This window comes from Notolepis coatsorum (assembly GCF_963971535.1).
Source record: "Notolepis coatsorum genome assembly, chromosome: 10".
Taxonomy (NCBI): domain Eukaryota; kingdom Metazoa; phylum Chordata; class Actinopteri; order Aulopiformes; family Paralepididae; genus Notolepis; species Notolepis coatsorum.
The window spans coordinates 46646322-46660135 of record NC_140174.1 but is presented as its reverse complement, the minus strand read 5'-3'; the positions used below and the strand labels follow the sequence as shown (position 1 = coordinate 46660135).

Genomic DNA, 13814 nt, shown 5'->3' with positions numbered 1-13814 from the left:
CAGCATGGTCTTTTTGGGTGCAGTGCCCCTTTAAGAGACAGCATCTATCATGTATCATGATCATACACAGCAGCTCTTACATAAACGCAGGCAAATTATCCCCAGTCAAAGCTATCAGAGCTATACTGCTGCATTTTTTGTTTTTTAAGCTCTTGAGCAGGATGTGATGGTAGTTTGTGTCAGAATAGTCATTACTGTTTAGTGATGTAGTGTGTAGTGACATGTAATGCTTGGTGGAAAGTGCCCCCCCCCCCCCCCACAACTAGTGAATTATCAGGAACACACAGACCCAATCCAGAAATACAACCAACGAAGTGACTCAACAGACAGGGTCTATTCTTTCAAACATTTGTTTGTTTTTTTATTCGATAATACTGTTTTATTATTTTGTCCACCGCCTGGACTTAACACAAAGCATCAAACACATGCATAGTCCTCTAATCACACAAGGTTATCTCTCAGTCTCTAGACTTCTCTCATCTATCTCTCTCTCACGTTACTCCAGCGCAAGAGGACCCTCTTGACTGAACACTACTACAGTTAAGACATCAAAAGACAAAAGACAGTGAAAACACACAAAACATTTGCGACAGGCATAACACTGAAAAATACAGAGTAATGGGACATAAAAAAAAGAAAAGGAATTTACTTTTAAATTATGCCTCCATAAAGACTCCCGTTGTATCTTCCTGGATTGGTTCATGTAGCTCAAGGTTTATAAAAACAGCACTGTAAACGTCAATTGGCTAACTTGCTCTCTAGGGGCGGCTACGAGGCTTAAAAAAATAATTTGCTCATAAAAAGATGAAGAAACAGGAAACGGAGTCAAAGCAGTGAGCTAAAACACAAAGCATGTGGTGACCTAGACCTATTACTAGTAAAAAAAAAAAGAAAAAAAAAGAACGATCAACAAGAATATATTGATGAAAAATCGTAAAATCGCTATTGGCATTTACAATCAAGAGTTTGAGACAGATAATACAAAGACACTGAATAACACTCCACGTTCTCCGTTTTATAATCAACTTATACATTAATTCCCTCATAGTAAATACTCTCACCCACTACCGTGTTGTTTTGTTTTGTTTACCGCAGGAACTACGCTGTCGCCGTTATGACATAGGTAATAAAAATAGCAAATAGCAAGAACAAGAAAGCAAAACTTGATTACGGGTAATTTATGGATCACCGGAAAAAGCTATTTAATTAGGTAACATCTGCACCTGAAGTGGACCTGTCTTTCTGGGGGGGGGGGGGGGGGGGGGGTGATAATAATAATCACATCCAAGTCTTCAGGCTCCGTCTTTACTGGAACACATCCTCAAAAAGTGCAAATCTAGTTCTAATGCAAGTAAATAATAATAATTATCAAATAACAAAAGTATATGCATAGGTACTGTACAACTACATATCTAGATAAGAGTGGGTGGGGCTTTAAGGGGTATCGTGAGTGAAACACGGATGGGAATGAGAGGGGGGTGAGGAATTACCATTCTTCAGGGTGGGTTGGGGAAGGCATAGGTGATTTATTATATTACCCCATAGCTAGGCCCAAACAATCTGTGGATTTTGTTGCTGGCCTGCCCATGACCAGGGTCAAATTGAGAAAGCTTACCTTCTGTTTTACATAGCATAGACTGGTCCAGCGAGACCAATGAGGGTCAAAAGGCTACAGCTCAAACCTAGCATGTAGACTGCAAGTAAGGTTTTTTACCTACCTAAACTGCAACACTTTGGTTTCTTTTCACACACACATACACGAGATGAATAAAAAAATATTTTTTTAAAGAAACAATTGTCAAAGCAAACATATCTTTCAGCTATCATGGGTGTCCAACTTCACCATGGATTGAATTGGTCCCAGCAGAAAAAAAATATGAGAAGCAAATATCTAATAATATTTGACTTCTATTCAGAAAGAGGGAGACAAAAAGGCAACTTGGAATTTGGCTTTGGAATAAAATTAGGAATGAGGTAATAAAAGTATAAACACAATGGGTGATGATTTATCATTCATATCACAAGGGAATGATTTGTAATATTCAAAACAGCAGAGCTAAGAGCTCTTGCGGGGCAGGAAGTGCTCTATCTCTGAGAAGTCACATCCTCCTGACGCCAGCCTCAGGAGGAAGTTACATTATAACTTGACCAGTCTATGTCTCATGACGCTAAATTCATTATTATTATTATTTTTACACAAGATGCTGTCTGAGAACAACCCCTTCGTACTTCCTCTTCAGGGTATCAAGAACCTGAAAGCATTGAGTAATATGGTTTAGGTTCTTCAAAGCCCATTGAAAATCTATGGTGAAAAACCATATTGCTCACTCAGACTGGGCAACTGCTTATGGCCAACAAAAATAAAAAGATGGAAAGTTGGAGATTGTTTGCAGACTAGCAACAAATTACACATTAGCTTTGCCTTGCATTCATATCAATTTGCCTGTTCACACAGATCTTAACTTTAAAAAGGGATGGTTTGATTTTTTTAATTCTGGTCTGATATTTTTCTCACAAGACACTTGTCACATTGGAGGGAAACGTATCTACATTTATCCTTTGGTTTCTCTAAAACAGCTTGTTAGCATTTCACATTGAAACTACAGGGCACAGCTAGCCTTATGCACAGAGCTCGATGTGCCCCATGTTTTCAATGACGAATGCTAACAATGCTAAAAGACAATTTATTGAAATGTCTCAAAGATCGATGTAGAAACCTTTTCCCAGAGTCTCGTAAAAGAAAAATAACCACCTATAATTAAAAATGGCAAACTAACCCTTTATTTTGAATGGAATCCTTTTACATTTTTTCATCAGGCTGTGCAGTGGGCAATCAGGCGTGTGCCACACTAACGGACTAGGGGTCCTCCACATCCAGGAACTCCTTCTTAGGTGGTGCGACACCACGGTACCAGGAGCAAGAGCCGTCCCCCCTCTTGATACAGGCATAGTGGTTGGCCTGACGACCGTACACTTGCTTCTCAATCATCAGGTCTGTCCACAGACACTCCTCTGGAGCAGAAATCGCACAGGGCAGAGTAGGACAGCGCACAATCTACAAAGGCACAGACAAACAAATACATATACATGATATGGACATAACTGCTTAGCTAGCTCATTCTCCTTGTGGCAAAGATACTTGTGAAGAAAAAGAACATGCAACTTGGCGTTTCTTTTCATTCAAAATGTATGGACCTCGTAGGCTAATACACCCCTTTCTAGATACTGTGTCAGATGCACAAAGTGGGAAGTGGGATTACAAGAGTGGCAAGCATAGAAGGAGCTTCTATCCCCAGGCCATCAGGATGCTCAATGACTCCATGTAACAACCCATCATCTACACTCATTGCACACACATCCACATGCACACACTCACTTTTAAACAAACACTCACCGTAACACTCACTTTAGACACTTTAACACTACACTATATTTATCTATTATTAAAGAGATTTGCACTACATTCATACCTCATTTGAAATTGCACCTTACCTCAAAGTTTTGTACCTCATTTTCTGCATTGTACCTCACTGTTTACTAATTTTTACTACTTGTATATTGTACTGTATATATATATGTATATTGTATATTCCTCTTCACTTCTTTTTTTCTACTTACTTTCTTACTTTTTTTGCTGTGTGAAGCACACTCTCAGGGGCTCATACAGAACGAAGCATTTCACCGTAAAGTATGTGTATTTTATTGTGATATTTAATAAACAAACTTGAAACTTGAACTTGAAGCAGCTTGTTGCCCAGAACACAAGGTAAATACTGTAGTCATAAACAATATGGTATCTCCCTCTCTGTCACGCTTATCTCCCAACTGTCTGCACTTCTCCCTCTCTCTCTCCCCCAATGTCCCATTTACCTTGCATTCACAGCCCATCTGGTACCGCTGGGTGAGGCTCTTCTTCTGGGTGGGGCTCATGGAGTCCCACAGCATGATGTAATCACACAAGGTCACATGCATGCGCCCATTGGTGTCCGCCTTGCCTGTAGGGGAGACAGATAAGGGGCGTAGCAATACACAGATGTGATCAAATGTTTGTGTGAAAAATATCATTCTGTGTTGAGATAAAAAAATATATTTAAAGGGTGGGAACGTACTGGACACTTCCATCTAAGGTCGCCTCGTTCTACCCAATTTTATCTATGCACCAGAACATAAAATGTAAATGTCGCAGAAAAGATGTGGCGTGTTTATTCGTTGGAAAGCAGGGGTAATTTTTTTGGTGTTGCTCAGAATTCTCAACTCTGCCAAGGTTACAGATTTTTCTTATTCCACCCAAATAGACAGAGTTTTCTACTGTTGTTTTATAGTCTACACATGCTGAATACATATCCTACCTCATATAACCTGCAAGGTCCATTTTCAAATATATTTTTTTTACCACTGGTTGATGTTGACCGTGTCTTATAAATGGCCTTTTCCAGTATTTAGCATTGTTTCCTAGCAATGGGGGATTATATCAATGTGGTCTGTCTCGCTAATCCTCATTTTGACTCATCAGTCTAGTCTCGAGTTCACGAGATCCTCCCTCACTCAACTAAGCCGTTCTGATTTGACTGTTTTGCTGACATGAATAAGGCACTGGTTGTAGTCACCGCCCACATCGCTCAACAACAGAGCGAGTGGAATTACTTCCTCAAACGGGCTGCGCGGGTGCCAAGGGAGAGAGGGATACGGAGCAACGGGAGCATTTACACACAAACCCAACTGTGTGTGTGTTTTCGCGACGCATCTCTCCTCTCTCTCTGTCACTCGTCTCGGAGCCATTTACACACAAACCCAACTGTGTGTGTGTGTTTTCGGGACGCATCTCTCTCCTCTCTCTCTCTCCCTCTCTCTGTCTGTCTCTCTCCCTCTCTCTTGCTCGCTCGTTCTCTCTCGTATGTATCACGCTGTGTGGGTGACTGTCACTCAAAGCGCTTATGGGCGGAGCCCAGCCCAAACAGCTTGAAATAAAAAAAATTTGCTTTTGAGTACTTGATTAAAAATATAAAACAATGCATTTTTTTCAGCAATACCAACTGAGTCACGTGACTAAGTTACCCCGGGCCTGCACGAGCTGCTGCGCCAAAAGAAGTACAATGGAGAAACCATGGCACTTCCGTGACTAAAAGTTGTTTCAAACAAAAATGTCTGGATGTCATTTAGCCAAATCAGCATGGCTGTGAGTGTGAGTCTTACACATTTTACATATCTAGCTTTGGCATGGATTGATTGTTTAGATCGCTAGAATGGCTAACAAATGCAAATATATTGTAGTCTACCCCGTTGTTCTGACCAGGATTACGTTCCTTTTTGCTTCGGGTCTGCGCGTACATATTAATCAACTAGTGGTCAAAAACTCCATTGCATACCTTTAAAAAACAAAATGTGTATCGACCAGTTTCAGAGACTCTGAGTTATAAAAAGCAGTTTGTCTGGTATTGTTAGGGAACCAATACAGGTCACAAAGTAGAGGGCATCTATTTTGAAGGTCTTACTGTAAGTGGCTCCAGCCAAAACACAGACAGACCTCAAGTTCAGTTTACAGATCTGCTGAGGCTGCGTCCTCATCACTTATCCATTAACTGTCTGAGAGGCAGAACTAAACATGCTGGAGCCTTTACTCCTGTCAGACGAGACTGACTCACGACTTCTTCATATGAACAGTTAACCCTTCAAACCCAAATACAGGAGGGACACGGCAATAAAGAACTTGAACTTGAATGGTTTTTTTCCTCTCCTGTGGTACCATGGTACAACAAAAGCCTATTTAAAAAATACTCTCTCATCTGTACAACTGTGGGTAGTAGTCCTCCGACATTAGCTGCTGTATACGCTGACGATTGCCGTTCGTTGTTTTGCTTTTCTCCTGATCTGCTGTACAAGCAGCAACGCTTTTGAAGCAAATGTGTGATCACAGCCGTAATTTGAATGAATATGGAGCTAAAACTATTTCATTTCCATTTTAGGAAGCTAGTGTTTAACATCGCACAGGTACCCGAGACGGCCAGAACTGGGTCACAACAGATCGGAGGCTAACGCATCTTAATAACTATAAAAGTTATACCAAGGAGCAATATCACTTTAACACTTGACTTGACCCTTTCACTTCCACACTATAGAAGGTTAATAACCATTTCACTACTACAATACAGAAGGTTAACCCTCTCACTACCACACTATAGAAGGTTAACCTTCGGTAGTGTGGTAGTGAAAGGGTTAAAGGCACACTATGTAGTATTGTGAAAGTAAGATAAGTGAAAAGATTTGAAGGTATATTTTCATAACTTAATAAACAAACTGTCCTCAGAGGAATGTTGGGTCCCTGGAACCCAGTTTGAAGCTAGAAAGCTTCCTGAAAACGTACCGTTTCACTCTTGTTATTTACACAGGCAGGACCTGTGTAAGCAATTTTGTTTAAAAACATATTCTAGGCATACGTTTGACTAGTCCCTCACGATTATTTTGTTTTATGGTGATGGAAGATACTGTAGAATGATTGTAAGCATTACGTCATGTATAGCAAAAATATGATTTGTAAACTAATAGCAGGCTCTGCAAATGTCAATAAATGTCTCTCCACAAACTACATAGTGCACCTTTAAAAACAACAAAAAGAAGGCTCTCTCCCCCTCCCCCGCTGCTGAAGTCTTCTACAAAACCTTAAGTCGAGGGGAAATGCTGGCTTCAGCAGTTCCTCCCATTACTACTGTCTGTAATTAGGGGGCGAGTGTTTGCGGGTCTCTCTCCCTCTTTTTCTCTGTCTGCAATGGGGAAACCAAAGCATGCATGAGATCATGAAACTTTACGTCTCATCTCTACCACCACCACCACTACTACGTAACTTTCTACTGCCGTCTGTCCTCACTGCTTTTGTTTGTGCATATCAGATCAAACACGCAGCTGTGAGGCTTGCTGATACAGGTCAAGAGCACCCCTGCTACATCTGGCTACTTTGCAATTATGCTAAAAAAGAAAAGAAAAAGAGCTATGCCCAGGGTACGTCGAAGTGGCGTGTATCACGGTCACATTCACAAGGAGAGAGAGAGAGAGATACATTTCTCACCATCGAGTGCTTATGCTGTTTCAAAGGCAGACAAGGTCACTCCTCCCAGTCTCCAGAGAGCTTAGTCAGCACTCAGCACCATAACATCAGTCATAATAACATAAACAGTTAATCCTACACCACGCTAAACAGGGTGCCTCCTTAGGGTGTGACGATACATCTCGGGACACCAAGTCGATACACAAATACTGGATTTACGACTAGAAATCATTGCAATATTCTTGAACAAAATTTAAATGAAGAAAATGTATTATATCAGCAGTTAACGACGTGAACAAACATGGCGGCGCACTAGTTGATAAATTCTACACGAAGGGACATAACAAATAGTTTTTTCTTAGAAACGGCTTTTTTTTTTATCCACTTTTTTCTCCCATTTTCAATTTTTCTCCCATCCCAATTTTCGTATCATCCAATTCAACCCTCCCCTGTCTTTGAACGCTGTTTCATGCCTCCCACAAGCCGGCTGCAATGTGGACTAAGTCATACATAGCACAAGTCCCCTCCGATACTCGAGGTAACAGCAGTTGCATCTTTCCACCTGCGCGGCTCGATCTTTCAGAGTCAGGGGTCTGGGCTTTGGAGGGGCCCCGCCCCTTCGCTTCCTGATTCTACTGCGCAGGCGCACCAACCAAGGAGTCGCTGTCCACAACGCCCGATCCCCACCCATCAGTTTCCCTCCCCCTAATACTGCCAATGTGTATTAGAGCGGACGACCAGCTAAACTGAAAGCAATGTGGAGCGCTGGGCTCGAACAGGGAGGCGTACCTGTTCGAGCCCAGTCTCCAGTATTTATGGTGAGCGCCTTGCCCACTGCACCACGTACTAATTTGATGCTATGACTATGTTTATATCGCTGTTCAACATCTCCCCTTTGCCAATGGGAGTGGGTTTCTTCATTGAGCACTTATCCTCATCATTAGGGCACAAATATCTTGTGTTTTATCATAAATTAGCCTAATGATGTCGTCAAAACTTTGCAGTCCGACATTGTCAGGGCAGTTTTGCTGGTATAATTAGAGGTATAATTAAGAGATAATGAATGTGCTGATATTTGCAGAGAAACTATTGAAAGCTGGCCGCATCAACAACCAAGACACACACACACACACACACACACACATGAGGTATCTCTCCGAAAACAATGATGATGTTTTCCCCCCAAAACAGAATCTAGAGTAAAAAATCTATCTTGAATACAACTGGCAAATAGAAAGACACACTGGAGCACACACACACACACACACGTACACAGCTGCGCAGCAGGGAGGAGCTGTAGTCCTCGTCTCCTCTAGACTTTTATCTCTCCTCGTCCTCTCTTTGACCAGTCCGTTGTCATCCAGCAATGACTTTTATATAATTTTTTAAATCACAGTGTGACAAATGGTTCATTATAGCTGTTTCCATTACACCCTTGCCTCTATAGTGATGTAAATGAGTACCGGTATTAAGCATGTTATATGTCAACCTAACTATCGCAATAGTTTGTTGTTTGATATTTCATCACATCCCTAGGGCCTCTGTATCTGCATTCCTGCTCTTCTGCCGTCCTGAGTCTGCATCTGTGTCGACGTACTTCGATGACAGTTTGCATGGCTGTTCATTAACCCTTTCAGGTGTACGATGTCACATGTGCGATGAGAGTTTGGACAACTGAACATTCTAATGATGATTGATGTCACAACAGCTACTGGCCACTAAAATAAACACTGAAAATGTTTATTTCCTTTTGCAATGTTAGCTAATGCAATAGTTGACAGGAAATACATTCGGGTCCAAACTGTTCCCTAGCAACAGAATTCCAGTGAAACAATCTATAGAGTGGTAAAATCCTAAAATAGAATTCAGAGAAAGAAAATTCCCAAAATAACTTACACATGAAAGGGTTCACTTTAACTCTGATCTCTCTACCTAGCATGTCTCTCCATCTCTCTGTCTCTTGGTAAAATACTGACCTGAGATCAGGTACTCCTTCTTGCCACTGGTGTCCAGGGTGACGCCACAGACGGCAGAGATGGGGGCGGTGAAGATAGCCTCGATGTCCTCATTAGGTCCCTTGAACATCTGGAATGCAAACACACCAGAGGGTCAGGGTCAGAGGTCAGGACGAAGGGGTCAGAGTCTGTGCCCTGGGGCTGCCCCCTCATGGCCAATCGGTTGAATAATTGGTAGTCAACTCAAGACAGCTCTACTACGCACCAAGCCTCACATCAGCATTAGCCTAGTACCAAGGAAACTATAAAAGAAGGAAGAGTCATTACGTCAGAACACCAGCGTTCTATGCTCTGCTTGGTGCCAGTTCTAGTATTGAAGCCTATGGGAGATGCACAGAGAAGCAAAATATACAAGCTCTTTGAGGAAATATACATCAACCAATAAATCAAATGGTAGCTAGGTAACAATGCAACACATTGCTATTTAAATGACAAAGGACAAAAACGAGGAGATGGCGATACTATTTAACTCTGTAGGTTTTCACACTAGGCACTGTGTGTGATGTAATGACCCTTCCTGCTTTTATAGTTCCCTTGCCTAGTACAGGGTTATGCAACTTCAATAGCAAGGGGGACAAATAGGAAAATCACTGAGGATTCGTGGGCCACACAGAATACTACTTACAATACAAATAACTCTCACAGTATGTTAATAGATATATTACTAGTAAACGAAGTAAACGAATCACGTGCATCCATTTTCTTTCACATTTTTTCTTTTAACAATATATTTATAAATGTTTTACTTTTACAGCAAGTAAAAGATGTATAGATTATAAATCCACAAACGGAAACAAAAAATACAGAAACCTAAACGAATAGCTCAAATCCATACATACTCCCACCAGTGGTTACATTGATAATGCACTCCATACACAATAAAGAAGATCCCTGTAGTGTGATGGCAGAGACATCAGGCTCTATATAGTTCAGATAGGGTTCCCAAATATTATTAAATTGGTCTGTTTTGGAATGTAATATATGCCATCCTTTAACAGTTGGAGCTTTTTCATTAATACACTGCAATAAAATATTCTTCCTCGCAGCATAAGTAAGGATACAGTACAGACTTGTATTGTTCTTTGATATTTGTGCTTGTAACGCCCAGAATGAAGGACACTGGGTTCATCTCTAGTTCCAAACCTACCGTAATTCCTCTAATAGTGACCCGGGCTTGTATTTGCTTAAACTGTAGCGGGTACCAGGCTTTTATTAGGAGGAGGCATGTATAAGAGAAAGGCCTATATTTCTAATTTTCAAACCGATCATAATGAATAAATCAACATTTTGTGTCAGTTTGAACCCAGTAAAATGTACTGGGTTCATTTATTGAAACCAAGTACTGTATGATATAGTAAACAGTGCAATTACAGGTGGTCACTGGTCATTTCAACGTTTTCAAAGTGAAATCAAGTAACTTTACCTTAGCAGCTCAGTATGCAGCTCAGTATATTAGTAACCCGGCTTGTATTAGGAGGTCGGCTTATAATTGCTTAGCTCAAGAGCGCACCCGGCCATTAATAGAGACCCGGTTTGTAATTGAATACCGGTCACTATTAGAGGAATTACGGTAATATCTTTTCTATTTCAGACAGCACATTGGACCAGTACCTCTGCAATTTATGGCATGACCAAAAACATATTTCACTTTAATGGTGTTGTTGAAATCAATTCCAGACAGCAGCCAATCCATACAAAATAGGAAAACTATGGTTACTTACAACTAAGGCTCGATACAGAAGTGCAAAAAGTTACAGCTAATCACAGGACATAACCGTCTGTAGTGTGGTAGTGTAGTAGTTCTTGATTAATTGAAATTGGAGGACCCTTATGTAAACTAGGGATGCACCGATCCGACTTTTTCAGTCCCGATACCGATACCGATTGTCCAAATATTTTTTCCAAAAAAGTTTAAAAAAAAAAGGATTTAATCCATGTTTTTTTTTATATATATTTTGTTTTTAAGAATTGTAAAGGATCACAAGTGTGTTTTTGATTTGTTGTAAACAAAGACAGAAAATAAACTTCATTCATTCAATTAATAAACTGTATGCCTCACTGTCACTGTGTGGAAGAGACTGGGATCATTCTTTTGTACAAGGAAACCTCAGACTTGACTTAAAACATTACTTTCCGGTGGGAGCTAGGCGATCATGGAGTGAGACGTGTTTCACGTGAGCTCCCTTCTATCGTGCGAAATATACTTTTCTCCCCATTAGTCTTTATTTTATTTTTATTTGTTATTTGTCTGCTTGTTGAGTCGTCGAGTTTCAACTACTGTCGTCGACTTTTTTCAACTTTCTGCGATGTCGGTGGTGGAGACCAGATCCATGAGCACCCCAGCCGGCAAACTGCCACCGGGTCTACCCTCGCCGTCGCCCGGTATCAGTGAGATAAGCGAAGCTGTTCTCTCGGTCATGACCAAACTCCATGCAGACTTTGAGATACGCTTCGCTGAAACACAAAGAAAAGTGCAGGCGGAATTTTTTGATAACCTTCATCGAGAGATGTCAGAGGAAATTAGGTTGGCGGTCGACCCGTTGAGAGACAAGATGGAGTCGCTGCACGCTGTCTCCTCGGCTAATGCTAACGAACTAGCCGCGCTAACGACAGAGGCCTCACTACAAGGCGAGAGGATGGCGGGTCTGGAGACCTCCCTGCTGGCTAGGCAGGCTGAAGTTGCCAAACTACAGTCGGTAATTGTGGAAATGCAGTCCCGGGAGAGACGCTACAACATCAGGATTGTTGGTGTACCGGAGGGCAACGAGGGAGGCCGTCTCTCGGAGACCATGCCGGAATTGCTGCAGGAAATACTGGGGAAAGATGTCCTCCCCAGCCCTCCCGTATGTGAGTCGGCCTACAGAGCGGGCAAGACCAGTCCTGGAGTGAACAAAGAGCCGAGGCCCATCATTGTCAAGCTGAACAGGCTTCAGCAGAGGGAGCTCATCATGCGGTCGGCCCGTGCCAGAAGGGGTAAACTAAGTCTTGGCGATCACAAAGTGGCCATTTTCGAATACTTTACGCCGGAGGTTCAAGCACAGAGAGGCGAATATAAAGTGGTCATGTCCAGGCTATGGAAACTAGGCCTGAGGCCTACGCTATTCGCTCCCGCGAAATTATCTGTGCTGGGTAAGGACGATGATCGGCGTTCATTTTGGTCGTTGGCTAAAGCGAAGGAATATCTCGGGGGGATAGCCGAGACTGTAGCTTGATATCTATGTCGGGTGAGTGACTTGGCGATGTGGGCCTGAATACATTGATAGGGCAGACTACTCACAAATGCTTGTTGTCATGCCCAGACATGCTAACTGTCCACTGCCCATCCAAACTAGCGGGGCATCCCAATGACTTCTGTTACTTGCTAATGCTGACCTCATGGTCGTACGTGTGTGTCGCCTCTATGAAAGCTAGCGAGCTAGCTGAACAATGTACATAACAGATTCTAGTGTGCTAGCCAGATTCATCACTAGCTTACGCGCTAGCCTCTGGCTAGCTAGTAGGCTGTGTCTATCGCCCGCGCCGAGACATTCGAGACCCGTTAATGTTTACGTATTTTGGTTGTTGTTGCTGTTTAAGTGACATCGGTTTGCACAATTCAACGGTGATCGGGTCCTTAACTAACTTCTTGTATGCTTTTATTTTTATATCCAGGCTGTTTTGAGCTTTGGGCTCCAGTAGTAGAAGGTCGTTGAATATATATATACAATATATGATAACAGGTTGTGTCAGGTATAGCTTATTACTATCCCCGGGTTAATGAAGGTGTTTAATTCTATTCTTACATAGGTTATGTCATTCCAGCCGTTGTGGCTGACCAGAGGGGCTGTTACATGCTTGCACTTTGACCATAACCCGTTTTTCCTTTTCTTCTTATTGTTGCTGTTTAAATGACATCTGTTTGCGCAATTTAACTGTGATCCGATCCTGCCTTAGACTATCTGCTGGTATGCTTTAATTTAATTTTGTTTTGAATTTTCCTTTATCCATTTATGCTATAACGTTGCGACATTAATACGCAGACTCGGAAGTAGATGGTTACAGGGTTGATGTTGAGTTATTATATAATAATGGCTATTTTTTCCATTATAGTTGTCTCATGTTAGGGCCAAGGCTCACGGTGGTTTTCAACCGATATCTTTATTGAATTTAATTTTAATTTGTGTTTATTGGACTAGTGGGGGTTTAATCAGGGGTTTATCTAGAGGGGGGTCGGAGTGGAGAGCGTCTTATTGGATCCATGACTCCAGTGGGAAATGATAGGAAGATGACCATCCTTAGTGGATGGGGCATATGGAGGGGATTGGAGAGTGGGTATAGGAGGGCTTATAATAGGACGGGTGGGTTAGGGTTTAGAGTAGAAGGAGGGGGGGTTGTAACTGGGGTGGTATTTTTATGTGTTTTATGTACTGTTGTCTTATATGTGTGTAATTATTCCTCCTCTGAACTCCTGGGATTGACCGTCTGGGCCCGCCTGGATCAGCGCCTCTGTACTCAGCCTGGCTGCACTGGTATGTTCTCTACGCATTTTGACAAACTCGACCATGGCTAAATTGAATATTTTAATTTGGAACGCAGGGGGTCTTAACGCCCCACACAAGCGTGCCAGTGTCCTTTGGTTATTGAAGAGAAGAAATATTGACATTGCTCTCCTTAGTGAGACGCATTTATTGGTGGGTGATGTGTCAAGGCTAGCAAATCGACAATATCACGTTATCTCCTCATCCTCAGCCGATGATAAGACGAAAGGAGTCGTCATAGTT

General features: G+C 41.9%; 1 protein-coding gene across 1 annotated transcript in view; it reads right to left on the bottom strand.

Annotated features, from left to right (window-relative positions):
- Positions 1-332: 332 nt before the first annotated feature.
- The window catches only part of timp2a (TIMP metallopeptidase inhibitor 2a), a 41496-nt gene continuing 28014 nt past the window's right edge, over positions 333-13814 (bottom strand). Inside the window, exons 3-5 of the mRNA XM_084323602.1 lie at positions 9016-9124; positions 3871-3995; positions 333-3055 (exon numbers count right to left, since the gene is read on the bottom strand). Coding sequence (XP_084179728.1) covers positions 2858-3055; positions 3871-3995; positions 9016-9124 — 432 coding nt within the window. The 3' untranslated portion in view covers positions 333-2857. The remainder of the gene's footprint in view (positions 3056-3870; positions 3996-9015; positions 9125-13814) is intronic.